Source organism: Gouania willdenowi, chromosome 6, assembly GCF_900634775.1.
Source record: "Gouania willdenowi chromosome 6, fGouWil2.1, whole genome shotgun sequence".
In the NCBI taxonomy this organism is placed as follows: Eukaryota; Metazoa; Chordata; class Actinopteri; order Blenniiformes; family Gobiesocidae; genus Gouania; species Gouania willdenowi.
The window spans coordinates 30,417,351-30,440,871 of NC_041049.1; the positions used below are offsets into that span (position 1 = coordinate 30,417,351).

The window sequence follows — 23,521 nt, forward strand, 5'->3', positions numbered from 1 at the left end:
AGGCAGTAAAGATGTTGTACTAAATTATTTTAACGCTCTTTATAACTACCATACAGCAGATGTCAAAGTGAGCCACTGATTATCTTCAGTTCATTTTAACCATAGCAGTGTAATGGACCTTATTCTCTCTCCGTTGCAGTCATCAGGCACCACCGTCATGGTGGATATAGCCGTGATGGGAGAAGCCCATGGACTGATCACTGATCTGTTGGCGGACCCGGCCCTGCCCTCCAACATCTGCACCTCACTGCGAGCTGTTAGCAATCTGCTAACCACGCATCTCACCTTCCAGCCGCAGCACCGGCCTCGCCCTTCCCTCCTTCTTAACCCCAGTGATGTCTACACTTGCTCTGACTCGGAGGAGGGGCCTGAAAAAGGAGAGAAGACATCAATTCATAAGGTGAGGAAACATATAAAGACATTCAAGCACCTACATAAGACTGTTCCTTTCAATAGCTAATTACACCTAGTCTTGGTTTCAGTATTCTGTTGAAAATCCAATTGAATTTAAGTCGAGCAAATATAAGATATGAAACTGAGCTGAAGTTTAACCTACCGAAATTCAAAGTTTATTATAGTTGTTGTTTCTGTGGAGAATTTTGTCTTTATTTCAGACATATATTACTTTTACATTTGACATACTGTACTTTGGTGTGTGTCAACTTCCCACAATCCATCATGTTCTGCCCTTTCACACAAACTTGCCTCAACCTTAAAATCAACCAATGATTGGAGAAACTTAGGTATTTTTTTAAAGGTCCTAAGAATTTAGTATTAATATTAGGTGTTTTTTTATTTTTTAATTGAGCTTATTTGTCTCAATGTAAGGCTCTGAGATTTGCCTTTCAGGTCATCATCATGTTCTTCTTGGTTTATTATTTGCAATGCACAACTATCGCTTCCGCTGCAATTATTTTGCAGCAGCATCGCGTAGGCTGTAAAATTAGGAGGAAAAACAGTAATGGCTAAAAGAAACCCAGCAGATTATTCAAAACCTATGATGTAAACAGTGAAATTCCTTATATGATACATGAGTTATGGACTTAGACCCAAAAATATAAATGAACAGTAGCTCATGCAATAAAACCATTATATTATTTGAAAATAATTTAAGTATATGTATTTGAGTGTTTGCAAACAAATGTTTATCTGACTACATGATAAAATCTCACATTAAATATTAGTAATGCCATCTCAATGATACACAAAAGTTTTTGGAAAATATATGTAATTCAAACCAAACATCAGTTATAGCAAAACTATGAATCAAACCAAATGTATCTTATTCTACATGACCCATACACAGTGCCCTCTGCCCTGTACAGTGACAGTCAGGATTCATCAGGGAACAGAACACCTCTACAAAGTGCCAAAGTACTTGTTCACCCAAGTAGGTTAGCTGTCAGTTTCTGGGAGTTTCTATAGAAATTGTTTGGTTATTCGAACCAATTGTTGCAGCAGCTGTACATGTGCCATCTTGGAGGTAAAGATGCTGGATGGAGGTCCTGGGCTGGTGTTACCACTCGTCATCTATGGTTGTGAGGCCTATTTCATGTACTGACTGATTTTACTAAAATGCCTTTGTTGACGGTTTATGGTAAAGAAATGAAGATTGATTTCACAGGCAATTGCTCTAGCATTGTTTATAAGTGCACACTTTAGAGCAGGGGTGCCCAACCCTGATCCTCAAGGGCCCCATCCAGCATGTTTTAGATGTTTACCTCTTGCAACACACGATTGAAATGACCAGGATTGTTATCAGGCTTCTGCAGAGCTTGATGGTGAGTTAATCATTTGAATCAGGTGTGTTGGTAGAGGGAAACATCTAAAACATGCTGGATAGTGGCCCTTGAGGACCAGGATTGGGCACCCCTGCTTTAGAGCATAGGCAACTTATTTCACAACTGGGGCCTCATCATCAACATTGATGTTAGCATTTAGAATAATGACCAATCTGAGCTTGAATATGTGTGTGTTTTTAGAGTCATTCTGTAATGTTATATGTTGTATGTTTTTGTTGTAGTTTTGTTTTTTTGGTGTCACTTTTCAATTTTTATTGTGGTTTTATGTGATTTTCGAGAAATTTTGTGTATTTCTTTCTCATGTCAGCGTCTATTGGTGTATCTCTTTTTAAGTTTTGTGTGTTTGTAAAATCATTTTGTGTATTTGTTTGGGGGACTGCAAAAAATTAGGCCAAGTTGCCCATGTGTGCTTTGTCTTTATATTGTCGTCTGCTGAAAATAATCATGTCGTCTAACCAGCCTCTTGATATGCCACGCCTGTGTGGTGGATGGATGATCTCAGCAGAGGAGAAAGGCTCACTAACACAGACTTAGACACATTTGTGAACAATAGACCCTTAATGGCCTACGTCATGAGTGACGTGGCTGGAGACAAAAAGGAAACGCTGCTGGCTAAAGACTGTGGAGGCTAGTAATGTTACAGCTTTAGAATGTCATCTTGTTGTGTGTTTGGGTGCCAGAATAGGAGGAATAACGCTAGTTGACGTAAATTTAAGTTTTATAGGATTCCAGCAGGCACTAGAAAAAACTACGACAATTGTGGTTTTGCCTCCAGGCTAAGCCCCGCCCAACAAAATATGTCACAATGTTTACAAAGGGTCTATATGTAGAAAAATGGGCCTTTAGTGTACATAGCTTCAGCTCTTGAAAAATGGGAGCAAAAACAAAAGTGCTGTGTTGATATTTTTGTTGTAAATATTTTCCCAAATTGCTGTCAAAAGTTCAAGTTTTCTATAGTGTGTGTGTGTGTGTGTGTGTGTGTGTGTGTGCGTGTGCGTGTGTGTGTGTGTGTGTAGATCTCATAGGTGCAAAGCGTGCCTAATGTGCTATTTTCCATTACATGACAACACGGCAGTGTGCCAATGGGAAAAGTAAAGGTTATCATAGGTCGATAAAGCAACTGTATGTGCGTCCACTCAGCGTGCAACACTGTGTGGGAGGATCATTCACTAGACTAAGGACATTGTTAGTAGGTCACCTGCAGAGAGCTGCAACACAACAAGGCACTGAATAACGCTCCCACAGACAGGGCAATTCATTTATCAGTCATTCATTTGTTTTTGTTGTTTAGTTCTATCCAACTTCAAACTTAAAGATATTCATGAAACATTCCAACAAAATAGTGCATATACACTATGGTTGGTGTCAGTTATAGTTGTAATCACATAATTGGTAACCATTTTCAAAATCGAGGGCTATACTGACAGAAAAAAGGCTCAGACGCCAACACCAAAAATATGAATACCAATAGTTTCAACAATAAGGAAGCCTATTAAGGTAACCTAGATATGACAAACACATTAGATGATAGATAATATTTTTAGTGTATTTAACAGCTTATTTAAGACAAGGGTCAAAACTGACAAGTTATCATAACAGATGCTAATAAAAAGCTAACACAAAAGGAAGGTTATGTTTCATGAAGTTATTTATTAAAGTCTCAGTAATTGTGATTAATTGTAATGTAACATGTATTAATTGAAAATTTATTAGTAATTTACTTTCAGGAGGAAAATAATAATAGTAGGGGTGCACCGATTGCAATTTTCTGGCCGATTCCGATCACCGATTTTTTTAAAAGCCTGACCGACCGATACCAATTTTGGCCGATCACGATTTTTTTTTTTATAACTGACATCATACATTTTGAAAGTTCCAATCTTATTTTATTGTAAAACATTCAACAATACCTGTGAAACAATACAAATATGTTGTTTTAACTGCACATGAGGTAGTTATCTCAAATATAAATTAAAAGTTTACAACATTTCTGTCCAAAATACCTAATTATATCAATTCCTTTAGTCTTTCATTTTTCACATTTTAGAACCTAAACATATCCAACAGGTTACACTGTAGACCTGTTTGGAGCTCTTTGACTAAAATAAAGTGCATAGCAGTCTTTAGTTTTACAAATAAACTAAACCCTATCTACACCAATAAGGTGTCCTGAGTTTCAAGTTTCCTTGTAGAGCAAAAATAAAAAAAAATAAAAAATGTCCAAATGCAGCAGCTTTGTGGATATTTAAATGTAAAAATATTATTCTAAAAATAACTTGCAACAATTACAGAATGAACATGACAAAGGTTAGTTGTTCTCACACTTATTACAGTCACTTGTACATTAGTGGAAGGTTTTTATTCAAATCCAAAGTCCTGAACTCCATCATTTTCCTCATAGTAGCTTTGCTCTTTTTCACAAATAAGTACTCTCAGTGGTCCACTGGCTCTGTTTACCGCTAGCTGTAGCTTTAGCATTAGCTTGATCAGTAGCCTCAAATGCTGCTACTGAGTGGTGTGGTGATTTCTTAAAGAAAGTACATTTATGGACCTTTTCTACATAAGCGTAATGTGCCTGTGTTTTCACTGTGTCAGGATGGCTGAGTCTAAGGCGCCGCACGCAAGCATTTTTCCGTCTGCTAACGTGGGTTCAAATCCCACTTTTGACATATACATTTTTTTCATTTTAGCTTATTTAACACGGCAAATTCCACCTTTAAAAATACATAAACGAAAAAAAATTACATTTTAGGGAATTTCGTAGGTTAGGGATAGGGATAGAGTTAGGGCTAAAATAAAAGAGTTAGCGGGATAACTACAAATAAATATGAGCTAAAATACAACTGACGGAACTTTAAGTCATGTGGTGCACCTATCACGTGACCGAAACTGGCCAGTGAGGGGCGCTGCGTATGCACAGAGTTTACCGGTCTGTATCAATAGCCACGGCCTTCCTTAAATGGTGAATGAGGTAGCATGTGGTTTTTTTGTCCTCTGCTCTCTTTTTTTGTGTAAAACTGCCGAACTGTCGACATGCTAAGCTAACCCTGCTGTTGTTGTTATCCTGTGTAACAGAGGCATGTGCACGCACACACATGCACACATGAGCTGGTGGGCGGGGCATGTCATTCAACTCACAGCAGAAGGGAGAGTCGCTGACTTTATGACCCACTTTAAGACCTTTGCAGAGGTAGAAAAGATCGGCGGAAAAGATCGGTTTCTTATGCAAGGATTGGCCGATCGCAGATCCCCCAAAATTGATCGGCCGGCCGATTGATCGCTGCATTCTCAAATAATAGTAATTGTAATTGGAGAAAATGCCGGTCAACATAATCGCAATTGAGTTGTAATTGAACATGGATAATTGAAGACGTATTTGTAATTTATAAAAGGAATTGACCCCAACCCTGGTTGGTGGACCCATACCTTTATTACTATGTTAATATTAATTAGCTTCTTTGAATTATTGATGTGAAAAATGAATAAATAGATAACTAATCATTCCGATCATGTTCTTCAATTATCTTCAATGTATATGCATATCTTTGCCCTGTGATAATGGTGATAATTAGGATTGTATATTTGTGAGTATCTGGATTATCTAATATGAATGACTATTACTGTGTAGTTTGTTTTAATAAATCCTATAAAAACAATTTGTTTTGTGGGTGCAGCGTCTGCGGCGAAGTCTCCACCCAGGACTTTTGCGGAGGATCTCTTCTACGTGGACAACCACCACCTCTGCCACAGGACTGCCCACCATTGAGCCAGGACCAGTTAGACGGGACCGTAGCGCCAGCATCAAACCCTACCATGAAACACTCACCTGCAGGTGTGCAATCATCAGTAAACCCTGTATGTGATGTTTAAGGCTGCCACAACTAAATGAAGGTCTGTGGGTCCTACTCTACCGTGCATGTAAGTCAGAAAGGCCGAGCAGCGCCTGAGCACTATTCTCCTCCTCCACTTAAGTCTGTCACTGCGCTCCTTCACCCGGCCCTGAAATGTGGGTGTTCCTATGTAAATCTGGCCTTACGTGTGTTCTCCCATGGATCTAAGCTTTTTTCCTCCTCCAACACGCTTCTGAGGCTGGAATAAGTCCAGCACTCCACAAAGTTCAAACAATTTATTGCAAAGGTTTGTGTGCACAAAAATAATACTTCCTCTGCTATTCATGACACATTCCTACAGCAGAGGCATGATGGTTTTCTGCTCTTTGGAATGGATCAGGATAGAAATATAAATCTATCCATTTTCTAACCAGCTTGCTCCTTTTCAGGGTCGCGGGGAGGATAGATATTGTATTAGTAAATCTAAAGTGTGAGTATTGTCATTTATTTACTACTGACCTTCTTCTATCATTACAACGTTTTAAGATGGGGTTATAACACATTAATAAACAAACTAAACTTTTTAGATGTGTTTTAAAAGATAATCTCATGTAGATGTAAATGAAGGGAGTGTGTTCACTTTAAAAAAAAAGGGAAACCAACACATGGCTTTGAATGTGTGCAGTCTTCGTGAGGACATTAGTCTTGCTCTTGTTTCCATCACGTCAGCTGTCAGAGATGTACAGTAACCCAGAGTAACACCAACTTCAAAGCCAGTTATCAGTTTTTTATCCCACAGAGCCAGTGAAGAGGCTGCTGTGCTGTTATCTTCTTAACGTCATCTGCTTTAAGAGTAGGTAGAATGGTAGATTACTGGAAACACATACAGTGGCTGCTGTGTTTTTTGTGGCTTTGACATGGAGTCAACCTAGTGTTAGTAGCTGTTTCTAGAATCTGGGAGTGAAGTTCAGTGATCGAGGAGGCGTTTCTTCTTTGAACAGTTTCTCACCACAGGGTTTGAGACCCAAAAGTTGGCTGTGGGCTATTATTTTCTTTATTATTATTAAGGTTATTATAGTGTGAAGTAAAGCAGTGTTTCCCAAACAGAGGTACACACACCCCTAGGCTGCGGCATATACGTGAGCAGATTGTAAGGGGTACGTGGGTATATTTTTAATATAATTTCTATATAATATGAAAACTATCCTATTCATTTTTAAAGCTCTTTTTCAAATTAGGTACATGTATGTTGACAATAAGTGTGTGTCGAGGTTTTCCCAAACCAACAACACATTTTGATTCAATTGGACCCACAAAAGGATGTTCCCCTCAGTAAAATCTGCAAAGAAATCCAGGAGCATGAACCAAAAACTTTCACATCTTTATTACTGAATCGTTTTCACCTAAGTTAAAGCAGAACTAAGTAACGCGCTCTTTAATTGGAAATATAGTTTTATGAAAAATTCCTTATTGTTAGCAGTCGCTTGCTTGAAAATATTGAGAAATAACTTGGGTTGTATGTGGCCACTGGAATTAAATGTGTCGTCTACCTAAATCAAACAATGCAATATGATTGAATTTACAACAAAGCTACGCAATATGGTAAAGGTTGGGAATTGCTGAAGTAGAGCACCAACTATACACACTTTAAAATACTTTTTTATTCTAGGCCTGGGCAATATATCAAGATTTCTATTTTGCTAATATAGAAAATTACAATATCACCATTTTGATAAAAAAAAAATATCAAGATGAGTTTTGGTTCATATCACCCACCCCTACTTTATCCAACACAACATTTTTCTTTACATATTTCCAGTAGATAATCAAAATATCTAAAGGAATATTAAGTATTTTATTAGATTTTCTGTCAACTCGTGGAATATATCTTGTTTTTGATTGAAGTTAGTTTACTGAGGATAAAAGGGTATATACAGTATATATACATATATATATATACAGTATGTGTGTGTATATATATATATAAATACAGTATATGTGTGTGTGTACATATACACACACACACACACATATACTGTATTTATATATATATATATTAGTGCTGAACAACGATTGAATTTTCATTTGCGATTAATCACATTATTCTCTGCAATTAATTGCATTTAATTGCAGTTTTGTGAGCATAGTTCAATAATAATTTCTAACGTAGTGTATTGCACACTTTTGTTTGAAAAGTACTGCTGTATGAACAAAAGTGCAATAACATTTGGCTATTAAACACTTAACACAAACAAATAAGGTGCTTATTAAGAGTAAAATTCCCTTTATACAGTAGTACAAAATAATATATCCCCAGAGTCAGGATCAACCGTCTGAGCAACAGCAACATTTTTAAATCACTTTTTGTTTTTTCTAAACAGGTAACAGCAGAAGGATGTTTCTTGTATTAGAGAGCAGCATAAACAGGCTATTTTCAGTAGCAAGTGTCCATGTAGAGAGTGAGATGAAGAGGTTGACCACACAAAAAAAAAGTACGAAGTTTTGGCAGGGGACTTTTTAGTCTTTGAACTCCATGTTGTACTTGATTTTCCTTGGAGAATCTGAGTAAAAATAAATAAATGATTCTTCTTCTGCACCAGTAGCCTCCAGTGAGAGCAACCGTTGCTTTTATAGTCGACTCTTTTTCATACAACCCAGACCATAAAGTCTGTCCAGGCTACACAACTCACAGTGCTGTCCCAAAGAGAAAACAATGACAAATGTGATGTCACACCTTGATTTTGGGCCTTTGTGGCATTTTGCACCATTGACTTAAACAATTAGTTCTCCTTCTGGGACCTGACATCAAGATATGATTATGGGTACATATTGCTCAGCTCTAAAATCAACTCTTGTCACTGTCATTTCATTGTAGGGGGGATTGACGTTTTAGAGCAAACATAGGCAAGTGGCGGCCCTAATTTTGTGCGGCCCCAAAACAAATCCCCAAAATGTGTATTCAAGAAGTTGGAAGGAATATAAAGCCCAACATAATACACAAAATAACTCCCAAAACACACAAATCGACAGCAAAATGCACAAAGTACAGAACAAATTAAAAAATGACACAATGACGCATAAAACACAAAATGACAACAAAGACAGACACAACAACCACTTAAACTAACTACAAAACCCCAAAAAAACAACACAATACAGAATAGCTCCAAAGACACACAAACTAAAAAAAAAACAATACACAAAATAACAGGAAAATACAGAAAACAACAACACAAATACAGAAAGAGAACACAAAAATGCACAAATTGACAACATAAAAGCAGAAAATGACAGAAAAATACAGAAAATTACAACAAGAACGCAAAAAATTACAAAAACACACTTAAGGACTCTAAAAACAAAGCCCCAAAGACAAAAAAAGACTAGCCCCGCCCTCCGTTATCAATCCGCAGATCAGTCATTATTTTACATGCTGACATAAATGTGGAAAATGTGGCCCTCAGATCAGATACAATCACTTCACACAATCATTTTGTAGCCCCCGCTGAGAGTTTCCTATCCCTGTTTCATTGTAACAGTAAAAATACCAAGATGGTTTAAATGATGAATTTGTAACAAACAACTAAAGTATTTTTGAAGGACTGTCTATAGTTTACTTTTTGGCAGCAACTATAAATCAAAAAATTATTAATATTTTTTCTTTTCACAGAAACTCGTTCATGGTTTTGATTGTATAAGAGAAAAAACACAGACCAAAGGAATAATTGAGTGCACATTTTTAACATTTTTGCTCAAACTATGATGTTTTTCTAACCTTAACCACTTTTTGAAAACATAACTACACCACAGGGTGAAGCGTGTTTTCTTATTAGGCTACAAGAGTCGTTCTTGAAGATGCCAAACCAAAAGATTCATGTCCAAATGACACTTAAGTTTATTTGAATTCCTGCTGTAATGTGTGTGATGTATTTGTCTTACATTACTGTAACTACTGAGCTAATCATTGCAGCTACACAGATGTAGTGATAAAATGAGAGACACCTGATACCTGAACGTCTCTGAGCGCGTTCTGCTGCATTAGCGCGATGAGTAAAGTGTCTGCCAGTTCCTCAGCTTTCAACAAAAGTAAACCTCAGGTCAAGCACGGCTGACCTGAGGTTTATAATGTAGCAACTGTTCACCTGCCAAACTATCAAACTATGTGATAGTCCACACCTGTTACACATTAGGCCCAGTGATCCAAGCTGAACATGCCAACACAACAGAACTCTGTTTGTTGGCCACAAAGTGTTCCAGAAACATTTTATCAGAAGGAGATAGACACACTACAGACCTTTGTGCTCGCTGTGACACTGTGCTGCTCCGACAGCAGGCATTTCCTTCTTTCCTTTTTCTTTCTTTTTTTTTTTTTTTACAACATTTAAGTTGAGGAATTTTAATTGGAAACACCTCCAGGCATGGAAAATGTGTGGAGAGCAGCTGGGGCGGCGCCCCACAGTGTCACACAAATAACTGACGGCCACAGGCCACCTTTCTGAAAACTAACAGATTTCTGTTGGATTTGTAAAAGACGTCAATGAATATGAATGTTTTGAAGGATGTAAGTCAGTCATTTGGTTAATGCTACTGTCATTCTTCTCAGAGGGTGGGATCATTTCTAAACAACAAAACGACTGTTTGTCATTTAGTTTGGTAGTTTGTGTTTGCTGCATTGCATTAATGTATGCATTCATTAGCTCTAATAATAAGTATTTTCTTGGATTATGGGAACACCACAGTAGGAATATAATAATATGTTGTTTCTAAGAAGCTTCTGCTGCCTGGTGAGGCATTAGAGACAGATGTTATCAACGCCATCGTTTCCAGCTCCCTGCGTCGGCAGCAGACAGCACAGCTCCAAGGATTTTGTTTCTCTAACAAGAAACACACATGTCACGCTGCTCTGGAAGATTATTTAATCAAACTTTTAGTAAACTCCCTCCATCCATCCATCTTCTGTACTCGTTTCCTCCTGCACTGAGGGTCTCAGGGGTCTGCTGATTCCTTTCTCTAGCTCGTTACGTTGGGCATAAGGCGGGTGCCACACGTATAGACAAACAACCATTCATACTTATTTACTCCGCTTGAGAAAATCCAATTATCCCAACACACATGGTTTTGGATTGTGGGAGGAAGATGGATTACCTGGAGAGAACCACAAGCACATCAAGAACATTACATTGATACACTATTTTCTTTATTATATTAATTGTTCTGTATTTATTATTATTATTATTGTTTTTATTAATAATAATAATAATAATAATAAGAGCAGAGTATCTCCGTGATTTGTGCGCTGACAGACTCTAAAGCCAAATCGTGGTGCGTAGCTTGGATTTTTTTGGAGGAGCATGTCAGGTGTCGACATGACAGAAACATAAATGGCACTTAGGTGTGTACCCACATTGTTTTCGCTCCATCTCACCCTCTGCTTAGAAGACGCTTTAGTGCTCAGATGTGCTGAAATACCGCTGCTCCACGGCAGGGGTGGACTGGCTATCTGGTATACCGGGCATCATACCGGGGGCCATCAACCCAAAGTTTTTTTTTGACAAGCAAGTGGAGGCAGACATGGTTACAGGTGACCCAAAATGGTCCAAAAGTGTCAAAAAACATGTCAAGAAAAAAAGTGAAAAGTGACCAAAATGGACCAAAAAGCAGAGTGGCCAAAAAATGGAAAAATAAAGAGGAATCACTTGGTATGTAGTAGCAAAGGGTGGCTTAAATGGGCAACATGTGGCAAACAATAGGGAAAGATGGCAAAAATGTGGAACCAAAAGAGACCAAATGTTTGGAAAAACTAAAACAAGCTTAGCTTATTTGGATGAAAAGTGGCCAAAAAAAATTAAAGAAAGGACAAAAATGTGAAAACAGTATCAAAATGAACTTGCATAAATGGACAAAAAATAGAAAAAAAGGCTAAAGGCTAAAGGAAGCTAAAGTCTGAAAAAAGTGTCAGAAATGGGACAAAGGAAGTTACAAAATGGCCATAGGAAATAGGTAAAAAGGGGTTAAAGTTTTCAAAAGGGTTTTTCAGGGGGAATGATAACTAAAATTAAGACATAAAGAGCTGCTCATGAGCATCACTGACTTTATAACATTTTCTATGGTGTCCTCTGATAATGTAGTGGGCTAGTTTAGACACAAAATGCCAGGGCTGAATTTTAATCCCAGTCCACCCCTGCTCCACGAACACGTTGGCCTGTAACTAGACAAGTGCATAAGGACCATGGGGTTTTCTGTTTTAGTAAAATAACCTGAAATCTTTTGTCGAAAATAACCCATAAGCGTATTATTGGCTGAATTTTTTTGATGCATCACTACTTTTTCCCATTTATTGATGTCAGTTTGTGAAGTAGTGTCAGGTTTATTGCAGGCCAAACATATGGCCCCAGTGGGCCGGCTCTTGCCCCAGGGGCCGCTAATTGCGGTTCACTGCTATAGGTGTTCAATTTGTGTATCTGGTCCCTAGATGAGCAGCAAGTATCTTGTACCACACAGCTGTGCAATAATAATAAAGGCTTTCTCTACTAGAGATGGAATGATACCCTGAGTTCATGATACGATACGATAGAAGATAATGGTATAATGATACGATACAATATTTTTGGTGAGGAAAAAAGGCTCAAATTTTTTAGTTAAATGCATTAAACTGTTATTTTAGGGTGATTCATCATGGCTTTAAAAATCATAATAACTATTTCAACACATGTTAAATAATGAGGCGTGAGTAATTCTCCTTTTTGCAGCTGTGGGAGACCTTACATGAGGCTGAGTCATGGTGAAGGCTCGTTGGACAAAGGGGACAGGACATCACGGTCAGGTAAGTGACAATAAACCTGCCAAGCATTTATATACATCAAATAAATCATTTATTCAATGATATTATCAGACATGTGAATTTTCAATCATTTAGGGTCACGCTACCAATAATCATTCACCCATGTACCATCTGGCACAGATACTTTCCACCCAAGCTGTCTTTCTAAAACTCAAACACTTTTGCAAGTTGATCACAGAATCCATGCGTTAATGAACACAGCACCCAGCAGTGCGTGGGGGCGTTAACTCCGAAAACTGATAAAAATAAAGAATTTTGATGAGACAAGATTAGGATAAGTGGATCAACCTGAAAGGTAAATCCATGACTCTGGAGAGTGGAAGGATTAGCATCAGTTTAAGAAGATTAGCAGTGCATTTTCCCTACAGGCGGCTGTGTGACGTTACCTGTCTGTTTGCTAGCAGAGGACCAAGTGGTGGTGTCATCAGACTATGACAGCACCCATGAAGCCAACCACAGTGACAGCAGTGATGTAGCACACACAGAGGAAGACACAGAGGAGGGAAAAACCTCGGCCCAGAATCTCCTCCTCCATGCACTAATACCTCCTGAGGTAAGAAGACACTCAGGAGGCTCTCGCAGAAGCAAAGAGTGAAATGAAATGTTTCCTCTGTGCAGGACAAACCTATCCTGGCACCTGAGCCATTAATAATGGAGGACTTGGAGCCTCTGATGACTCAGTTAAACAATTGGAACTTCCCCATCTTCACCTTGATGGAGAAAACCAACGGGAAGTGTGGACGGATTCTCAGTCAGGTGAGAATCGACACAGGCCTTAATCACACACCTGAGCATCAACCTACAAATAACAATACTTCATCCATAATATGTTAAGCTTTCATTTAATTAAACAACTTTTTACAGGAAATGTACTTTGAAATGTACTTTGATCTCCTGACATGTTTCGACTGCCAACAGTCAGTATTCCTCAGAGGCAACTGAATGCTTTAATGTTTCCTCATGAGTTCCTTCCGCTGGTCGCCCAATGGTCTCTGGAGAAGAGAGTCCCAGGTGTGGGAAACACAGAGGCAGTTTTTTCACGGAAAAAAACAGCGTCTGTGTTTTTTGTGCAGTTTAGTTTGTGCTCATTGTGAACACCGAGATACTTGTATGACTGAACCATTTTTGATCATTGATGGTCACAGGGCAAACCACCTCTTTTTTTCCAAAAAAAAACAAAAAAACAAAACAAACACAAAATGAGACAAAAATATAAGTAAAATGACAACAACAACAAAAAATGACATGTGAGCCCTGTACTATACAAAGATGGATTTCCTCTTATCGCGCTAACTTGCATAATTTATTTAGTTTTTGCTGTACTATGACGCTGGTACTTGCCGGGGTAAATCACTATGGTAACTTATGCTGAACGGCTAACCTCGGATAAGATCCGAGTCAGTATTAAAGCACCGCTTCCCGACCAATCAGTTCTTTTGTAACCAACCATTATTGACCAATAATGGGTGGGTCATTTCATTCTCTTTACACGTTACCTGGATCTGATCTGAAAGCTGACAGGAGAGGAATAATGGATAGATGCAATCCTTTCATTTACCCGATTAGAAGAAACATATAGATTTTTATCTGATAGACTGACCTACATTAGTCAGCTAATTAAGCATGAGTGTGTCGGGCGCTTTCAGTCCAATAAATTCATTCATCCATTTATTTATTCATAAAAACTGTTGGCCATGCCTCAGTCCTGTAAGATAACCCATCCATTTTCTGACCCACTTGCTCCTTCTATCAGGGAACCAGGGATCTGCTGGTGCCTATATCCAGCTGTCATTGGACGTTAGGCAGGGGTACGCGCTGGACAGAGCGCCAGTACTAACATCTAGGCCAGGGGTCACCAACGTGGTTGCCACGGGTACAAGGTAGCCCGCATGGACCATGTGAGGAGCTCTAGTCACCAATGAGATCCATCTAAAATCTGACTTCTTTTCCAGGATTCAAACTCACAAATAAAAATACATATGACAAATGTAGTTAGTACCTAATCTAGTTCAATACTGCTGCAGGTGATAAAGTTTTAGTATTAAATTACCATCTTTAAATGTTTATTTTCACTTAAACATTAAAATGTTTTTTAAGTGTTGCAGAGTTGGTGTATGGGTTGTGGTATGTTATATATGATATAAAATATGGAACGATTGTTACATTTTACAAATGTTATATGTTATATGATCAGTTATAAAAGTGGTTTGTTAGTAGCTAGTACAATAGGGGGATGATGATTTTCTATGAAAATGAAACTGCATAAATTAAGAGAAATAAAGTGTTGCATGTTGAAACTTAAACATTTCCTACTTTTTTAATAATGTATTACTGCTAGCCTTCCTTATTATCTTTCCCTCTAATTGGACTTGGTAAATGGACTAGATTTATATAGCGCTTTATCCCCACACTGAAGCAGTCTCAAAGCGCTTTACATATCAGCTCATTCACCCTCACATTCACACACCAATGGGACAGGACTGCCATGCAAGGCGCTAGTCGACCACTGGGAGCAACTTAGGGTTCAGTGTCTTGCCCAAGGACACTTCGACACATAGTCAGGTACTGGGATCGAACCCCCAACCTCTCGATCAGAAGACGACCCACTACCACCTGATCCACGGTCGCCGTGGTTGAGGTGAAACCATGAACATTTAGTATTAAGGAAGTGCTTTTCAAACTGGTAGCCCTTCAGACTACACAGTACCTATGAAGTAGCTCATAGTTTCAGAAAGGCTGGTGACCCCTGATCTAGGCTGTATAGAATACAAATATTGTTCACCTTATGATGTGGGCTGAGCTTTATGAACACAGTATCAGAGCCACAGGTGGGTCTGTAGCTTAATGAAGATACACTGATCAGAGTGTTTATTCTTGTTTATTCTATGATGAATTAATACTGTATATCTCACAAATGTAAGCATTATTAGTCATAAATTCTCTACCCGTATTCTTTCATTCCTGCTTTTTCTGCAGCAACAGCATTGTTTTTGGTTTGAATTATGGATTTTATTTCTCCATATTTTTGAAGAATTATTCCTCACTTGAGACGTAAGTTGCTCAGATGCTCCATTCTCCACCCCTTTTATGAGAGTGTGCACTGATGGAGGTGGAAAAACCCTGGTTTAAGTGAACGTTTATGTTTGGTTAAGTGAAGCTCCCTAATGGAGAGATATGCCGGATATACTTATCCAGCTTTGTAGTACAGACCCAAACAAAGACAAGAAACCAAAACCAAAAAAAAAAGCATCAAGAATCACACAAAAAAATGTAATAAAAAAAATACAAAATGATAGAACAATATATGCTAAAAAACACACTAACCCTTTGTTATTTCCTGTATCATTATTAATTCAGATTGGTCACTATTCGAAATGCTGACATGAATGTTTTTGTGGCCCTCGCTGTAATAGAAGCTGTCCATCTCTGTTGTATATAATTGTACTGTAATGCCTTGAAATGCTATACATATAGCATTTATGTATGTACAGTATTTATGCATTTATATGCATTTAAACATCTGTATCATTCCATAAAGCTTGGACAAACCGTAGGTGACCTAATGTGAGCTCTGATGTTATGCTTCAGGTGTCTTACAGGCTCTTTGAAGACACCGGCCTGTTTCAGACCTTTAAGATCCCCGTCAAAGAATTCATGAACTACTTCCACGCCCTGGAGAATGGTTACAGAGACATACCATGTAAGCTCTATGTTAGTTCTCTGAGCACAGCTGTAATACACAAAGCAGCCACTAGAGGGAGATGGCACACAGCCTTTGTTTTGGTGTGTTCTGCTTGCTCTGGTCCACAGTGCACCCTGGTGGTGTACATGACACACACACGCACACACACACACACACGCACACACACACACACACACACACACACACACACACACACACACACACACACACACACACACACACACACACACACACTGAGCTTCTCCTCTCTCTGACCCAGACCACAACAGGGTTCATGCCACAGATGTGCTTCATGCAGTTTGGTTCCTTACCACACAGGCCGTTCCTGGTCTACCCAGCCTCATCAATGACCACAACTCGGCCAGCGACTCAGGTCAGCAAACGGTTGCATACGTCAACAATTAGATTCTCTTTAGATCATTGTGATAATCTAATCTAGAATTTCATCACAGTTAGAAAGAGGCGTATAATGAATTTTTGCTGCATGGTGTTTTGTCCTACCCTTCATATTTGACATTTTAATCTTTAAGCTTTATTTTAATTTTAATTTTTTTTTTAGGTTTTCTCGTCTTGCAAGGAATGAAAAACACTCAATTTTATTTTCTTCAATTTTTTTCTTCATTTGATTGTAGAGATGCTATACCTGCCAGTTGCTCATTTTTTTTTGCTCTTTCCTTATTCTGTTTTTTCACTGTGATGTTATCACAGTGAAAATGTGTTTCATGAGGTTCTGGCCACTTGTTCAGACCTCCTCATTAGGCGTGCAGCTGTGTCTCAGAGCGTCAAACCTGCAGGAATGTTTCCTCATTACCTTCATATAAATACTCGACACCATTTGAAGTCTCAAATAGCATAAAATCATATCAGGGTTCCTCTCACCCATATTAGCATAACCTCATTTGTATTTGAGCCTGGGCTATTGCTTTCATCCAATTATAACTGGATTTGAATGCTTGTGTGTGTGTGTGTGTGTGTGTGTGTGTGTGTGTGTGTGTGTGTGTGTGTGTGTGTGTGTGTGTGTGTGTGTGCGCGTGCGTGCGTGCGCGCGCATGTTGAAGTGTGTAATTCTGCCACTGTGTCTGCTTCCCTGTGGTCAGACTCTGACAGTGGGATAACACACAGTCACATGGGCTTCCTGGTTTCAAAGACCTACACTGTGTCTGAGGACGGGTATGGCTGCCTCTCAGGACTCATCCCTGCTCTGGAGCTCATGGCGCTCTACGTGGCTGCTGCCATGCATGACTATGATCACCCAGGAAGGACCAACGCTTTCCTCGTAGCCACCAGCGCCCCACAGGTATGACTGGTTACCTCTGTGCAAGTGCAAAAACACTGATTAGCCATAATTCTATGATTAGGTACTTATTAGAATCTGGGACCAGGATCAATAGCAACATAAAACAGTTGGCTCCAGATGTTAGGTTTCAGAATCCAATCTTTTTGTTTGGTTTAATGCAGTTTTAACAATTGGTCAAACTGTATAATATACAAAGTGACACACATGCACACGAGAGGAGGGTGCTTAGTGCTTTTTTTGAAGAATTTTATGTTGACGACATGATTTGGTTTTAATTTTTAAATTCTAGATTGGTGTACACACCAAAGTGTTAGTATGTCGACAGTTAAAGTCAAATGGGTGTTTTTTCCAATTGCATTTTTTTTTTTTTTTCCCTTTCCAAAACATTGTATCTTCAATCCCCTACTAAAGAGTGATAGCTAATGAAAAAAAGATTCAAAAATAACTAAATCAATGGAATTCATATTATGTACATCTGTAAAAGCTTGGCATTATTAATTATATTTAAATATAATTAAAAAGGCCAATAGTTTAACGCACAATAATAATATTGATAAAAATAACGCTCAATAATAAAGCCTTAAGGCTTATTAGAAAATGTTGAATTTGTCAGAGTTTATTAACTTGATCCATTCAACCTCGTTAGAAAATGTCATGCCGACTTTGAGGGAGCAGCACAAGCAGCCAAACTCCAACACGTGTAAATAAAACCCACATCCACAAATGTCACAGGCTGCTGCAGGCCTCGATAATGAAAGCCAAAGCTGATGGCTGTTGCTTCCCGATGTCATTGTATCGCGCTTCTGTGGTAATGCAGTTTACAACTGATGACGCCCGCATGGTTTTCCACAAAAACCCAAGATGAAGTCAGCGGATTTACACAAACTTGTGTTGGAGAGTCAGAAAACTGCAGAGACAGAAATAAGCCATTATAATCAACTGACAAAAGAAAAAAGCACAAAGGGATGTTAAAAGACCCAAATGAGATGCAGATTTATGCACAAAAAACACAAAACTTTGGCCATATCCTCTTTGCTGTTCAAAGACAAATATGCCCTATAATTTGCAAAGATTGTTATTTCTATGCTGATTTAGATGGAGGTTGGTAATGATGTCATCACTCAGTACAGGGTTGCGTTGGGTGGAGTGAGCTGTCTGTACTACGGTGTGTAGCAGACACTGCTGAATAAACCTCTTGACTAAGAAGTGGAAGAATCAATGTTCCCTAACAGAAAGTGAAGCCTGCTCACTTGAAGTGGGCAACACAAACAAATCTGAATAAAAGGAGGAGAAACACAATATGAGAATCTGTATGTGAGAAAGCTATGTGGGGAAACAAAAGAAGCAAAGTAAAAGTATGACTAATACAAGAAAAGAGTAGTTCAAAAGATTTTATTTTTTATTTAATTCATTCAAAAATATTAATTCAGCAATAACCTTTACCATTACCATTACCTTATCTCTTATCTCATCCATGCCTGCAGTCGTTGTGCATAACGCTGACAGTTAACACAAATAAATGTGCAAAATAATCCCTGCAAAGCAGTTGCTAGGCAATCACATTGCTTGTGCTAATATGATCTATTTGCATTACCTCCCCCCATGTTTTATGAATGAATGAATTAATGCCTTTATTGTCATTGTACTCATGTACCATGAGAGTGAAACAAGCCAACTCCAGTAACATGCACTGTTACTAAAGAAATAAAATAAACAAATAAACGTATAACATAGGACATAAATAAATAGTACAGGAAAGGAGGTGAAGTGAACAGTATGTACATTTTGTATTAAAAATAAATAAATAAACAACTACATTGCAATATACAGTGACCGGTGTATAGCACATTGTCTATATATGCGGTTCAATGATATTACACATCAGTGTATCTTTTTTTTTTCCTTTTTAAAAAGTGGCTGAGCAGAGTCTGTGGGTATGAATATGAATATGAGATCAGCGCATATGAGAATTTAGAGTAGTTTTTGCTTTTGGAAAAAAGCTGTTTTTGAGTCTGTTTCTTCTGGCCTTAATACACCAGAGGGGTATTCCATAAAGCGGGTTATGTTCAAACTCTGAGTATGTTTGGGCTCAAATGAGGGAAACTCTGAGTATCCCATTCCTAAACACGAGGTATGTTCTTCTCTGAGTATGTTACCATGGCAACATTGTCCAGGAACTAAACCTGGTTGCTGGCAGGTTTTATCAAAGAAACCCTGGTTTTCAACCTGGCTCCGCCCACCTGAACACCGTTTCTGAACACTTTAATAAACCTTAACACTTCTCTGAAACACATTAGTAACATCACACACCACAGACGTGTTCACATCATTACTAATGTTGTGTTGCTTTACGTTTTTTTTTTTTTTTGTGCAAACGGTAATTTTCTTTCTAACATTGTAGATGTAGATCATTAAGTGAAATACACTTAGAGGTTGATCTGCATTAAAACATCTACTGACGTCTGTAGTAAAGCTCTCTGAATAAAAACCTGTGGATAATGTAAAGGAGGAGATGAAAATTTAAATGAATCCACTTTTAAGGCTTGATTGTTGTTCTTTATTGTAATACAGTTAAATCTGTAATTCACGCCTCTTTGAAGCTATGATGGCACAGTGAATTGTGACGCTGCGCTTGGGAGTGATGGGTTTGCGTCCTGCTTCAGTGTATTTTCATGACATTTTTTAGGACGTTAAGATAACTTTGGCGACAATATTACATTAAAAATCAATATAATTGATTCGATATCAAGCGGCAGTCACTGTCTTTATATCCAGTGTAACAGGAGGGCTCTCTATGCAGCTATCCTATGCTGCTGCCACGTCTCCTCAAACATATTTTATTCATATTATTCACCGCTTGTCACGTCATTGAAGAGATAAAGTGATGAAGTGACCAAAAAGTGTAACTAAATACGGGTGATTTAAGCCACTATAGTCACTGAAGACTGAACACACCTTTAGAACAGGCTCATATTCCTCAAACACCGACTTTTTTCACTCATTAGGGTGAATAAATCACTCTCTTCCGTTCGGTTGTCATGGCAGTTTGAGTATTCTCTGATCCATTGATGATGGCTTTTTGTTGCGCGTATGTACGTAAGTAAACCAAGGTTTACATACTCAGGGTTGATTGACCCACTTCATACCAGCTGTAAAGGAATCAGATACCCAGAGTTTCCCACCGCGGGGTATGTTGACCCAGAGTTTATGGATAGACTCAGAGTTTGTTAACCCTCCTTTATGGAATACTCCTCTGTAGCGCTTCCCTGAGGGCAACAGGTCAAAGCCAGGGTGGCAGCAGTCTTTGGTGATGGTTTTTGCTCTGTTGAGACAGCGGGAGGTGTAAATGTCCATCAGGGAGGAGAGAGGGCAGCCAATAGCTGTCACTCCCAGATTGCATATGGATTAGAGACAAATATGCTAAATGGATTTCTCAAGTTATGTTGTATGTTTGACAGACGCAATACTGATTGTGTGGAGTTTTATCAACTTCAAAATATATTAGTACGAGCAATGACGTTTGCTCATGTTTTTACACACGCAAAAATACTTTCCCTGTCTATTTCCTTAAGGTGGGCATACACTGTGTGATTTTTGTCCCATTTTGAGCCAATTTTTTACTTGTGCGTCTATTTTGGGGATCGGGCTGAATCTCTGCTAAATAGTGCATTGTGTAGTATACATGGGGTCACAAGAAGCGATTAACACTTCATGACCAGCTGCCGTTCAGCAATCAAATGATCGTAAGAAAATCAAACATGTTTGAAATCCTGGTCTCTCCTCACTGTTAAAGCGTTGCCACGGACCACCTTGCCTCAAACTCTCACACTGTGCATTTGTGAACACCGTAGGACCGCTGTAAAATTGACGGACCGTACTGCTAAGATTTGCGAGTGGTTTTTTTTCGGGTTCTTCTTGTTCTTCTGCTTTAATGGCATTCTTCTTCTAATTTGAATGTTGCATTTCCAGATACAAGACTCCAACATGTCGCGTATAAAAGTACAGTGTGAGCAGTGAGGATGCGTCAGAGTGTCGGTCCGTATAGTGTAAGAATATGAATCGTGAGCTGCGAACATCGGACTCTGCAACTGAGTAGCACAATTTGAGCTAGCTTGAAAAAATTGCACAGTGTCTGCTCACCTGAAGTTGCTGCGCCGTACTTACAAAGACTGAAATTGCTGACTTTTACTCTAAGCTTTCCTCAGGCTGCTCATTGGATATTCAACGCCTGGGTGGGGTTGATCAAAATGGGTGGTTGCTTAGTGATGTTTGCACATGTTTTGAAAGGTGCAAACCTTTATTAAATCTGCCCCTTAGTCTACCAAAGGATCCCTGACTTAAGCAGATTGTTTTCTGGGGAGTCTTCCCGCTGTCCTAGATCCACTGTCGGACCCGCAACACACCATCAAATACTTTGAAGAATTTGCTGGAGTTGCAAGATCTATTAACTGGGTATTAAATTGAGTTTTGCTGTCAAACCTAACACTGGTTGGGTGCATGTGTTTCTTAACTATGGCTGTGTTTTCTACTTTACAGGCAGTTCTCTACAATGACCGCTCAGTGCTGGAAAACCACCACGCCGCCTCAGCCTGGAACCTCTTCATGTCGCATCCGGACTACAACTTCCTGGTCAACCTGGACCACGGGGAGTTTAAGCGTTTTCGCTTTCTGGTTATCGAAGCCATCCTGGCAACGGATCTAAAGAAGCACTTTGACTTCCTGGCCGAGTTTAATTCCAAGGTAGAAAACATTTAAAGTGTTTTTGAGAGTCTAATCTGGCAAATTTATTAGGCAAACTTTGGGACTTCACTTTTTAGTTTTAGCACGTCATTGTTTGTGATATTTGCTGTTTCTTCTCTGTTGTGATGGTTGGTTTGAAACACACTGATAAGCCACCATGTGATTCTTCAAATGAAAGACTTCAAAATTATTCTTATACTTTGTTTTCTTTGAATGAGATGCTTCTGTTTGAGTCGTAGGTATTGTGTCCAGCTTTTCAGGAGCTCATTAAAGTGCTGACCAATTGTTGGCTTTGGCTCTCAGCATTATAAAGGATTTCCAATTGTGAGTTTGAGCACACTGGTGCCACTTGATGGCCTGAACCAGTCTGCTGATGGCGACCTTTCTAGCTTGGCAGCAAATGTAATGTCAGTGTAATACTCATTATCCTGCTTGGCTTGCTGGAAGTTAATTTACTTTTTGGAAGTATTAATTAACTTTTGCACTTGCAGTAGCTTCCTGGTCTGAAATTCTGTGCAGCAGCTAGACAATAGGGCTGCATTGTGAGGCTTTGATTGGGTTAATGAGTTTCAGGGATGTTGGAATGAGATTTTCATTGGAGAACAAATCCTGAGTCTCCCTTGATTTTGCTAGCAGAAAAGAAATGTTCTCTTTCTCACTGTTCTGATAACTGAAACAAATCAGGGTAAAATTTTTACTCAACTCAACTTTATTTATATAACGCAAATTACAACAAAGTCATTTCAGCACGCTTAACAAAATATAAGGTCCATAGTAAGAAAGAAAAAAAGAACCCAACAAGATCCACATGAACAAGCATTTAGCAACAGTGGGAAGAAAAAAAACTCCCTCTTTTTATGGAAAGAAATTTCCAGATCATCTGAGTGTCCTGGACTAGTTGAGCCGCGAACCATCGATCAGGAATCGTCAGCTCCAACATCAAGACACCTGAAACAGAAAAGAGAGCCCTCGGAGGGCGAAGAGAAGGCACAGACTGCAGGAAAAACATGAGTGTTCTGTGTTTTTTTAATCCGGTCAATTTATTAGATTCAGATTCAAAATACTTTATCCCCGAAGGGCAATTCAGTTTCAGTTACATCCCGACCAAGAAACATGAAAAACAATTACATATCACATGGGGGGAAAGGTACGGGAGAACTGGGGAGCAGACGCAGCAGGACAGCACAGTTTTAGATGAAAAATATGAAACAATGGGTAAGAAGAAGAGGTAAAAAAGGCAAAACCAAACTAGGCCCTTGTAGAGAGGGGCGGAGTTTGGGATCATGAAAAAACTCCTCAGCAAACATT

The 23,521-nt window shown here is 38.8% G+C and overlaps 1 protein-coding gene across 2 annotated transcripts in view; it reads left to right on the top strand.

Annotated features, from left to right (window-relative positions):
• LOC114466173 (cGMP-inhibited 3',5'-cyclic phosphodiesterase A-like) overlaps positions 1-23,521 on the top strand; it is a 139,953-nt gene that overhangs the window by 101,748 nt on the left and 14,684 nt on the right. The window contains exons 3-11 of one of the 2 annotated variants that reach the window (XM_028451730.1): positions 140-400; positions 5,477-5,634; positions 12,382-12,455; positions 12,875-13,026; positions 13,092-13,229; positions 16,062-16,173; positions 16,436-16,549; positions 17,274-17,473; positions 22,010-22,213. In XM_028451730.1, coding sequence (XP_028307531.1) covers positions 140-400; positions 5,477-5,634; positions 12,382-12,455; positions 12,875-13,026; positions 13,092-13,229; positions 16,062-16,173; positions 16,436-16,549; positions 17,274-17,473; positions 22,010-22,213 — 1,413 coding nt within the window. The remainder of the gene's footprint in view (positions 1-139; positions 401-5,476; positions 5,635-12,381; positions 12,456-12,874; positions 13,027-13,091; positions 13,230-16,061; positions 16,174-16,435; positions 16,550-17,273; positions 17,474-22,009; positions 22,214-23,521) is intronic. The other variant, XM_028451731.1, reaches the window with a different exon arrangement.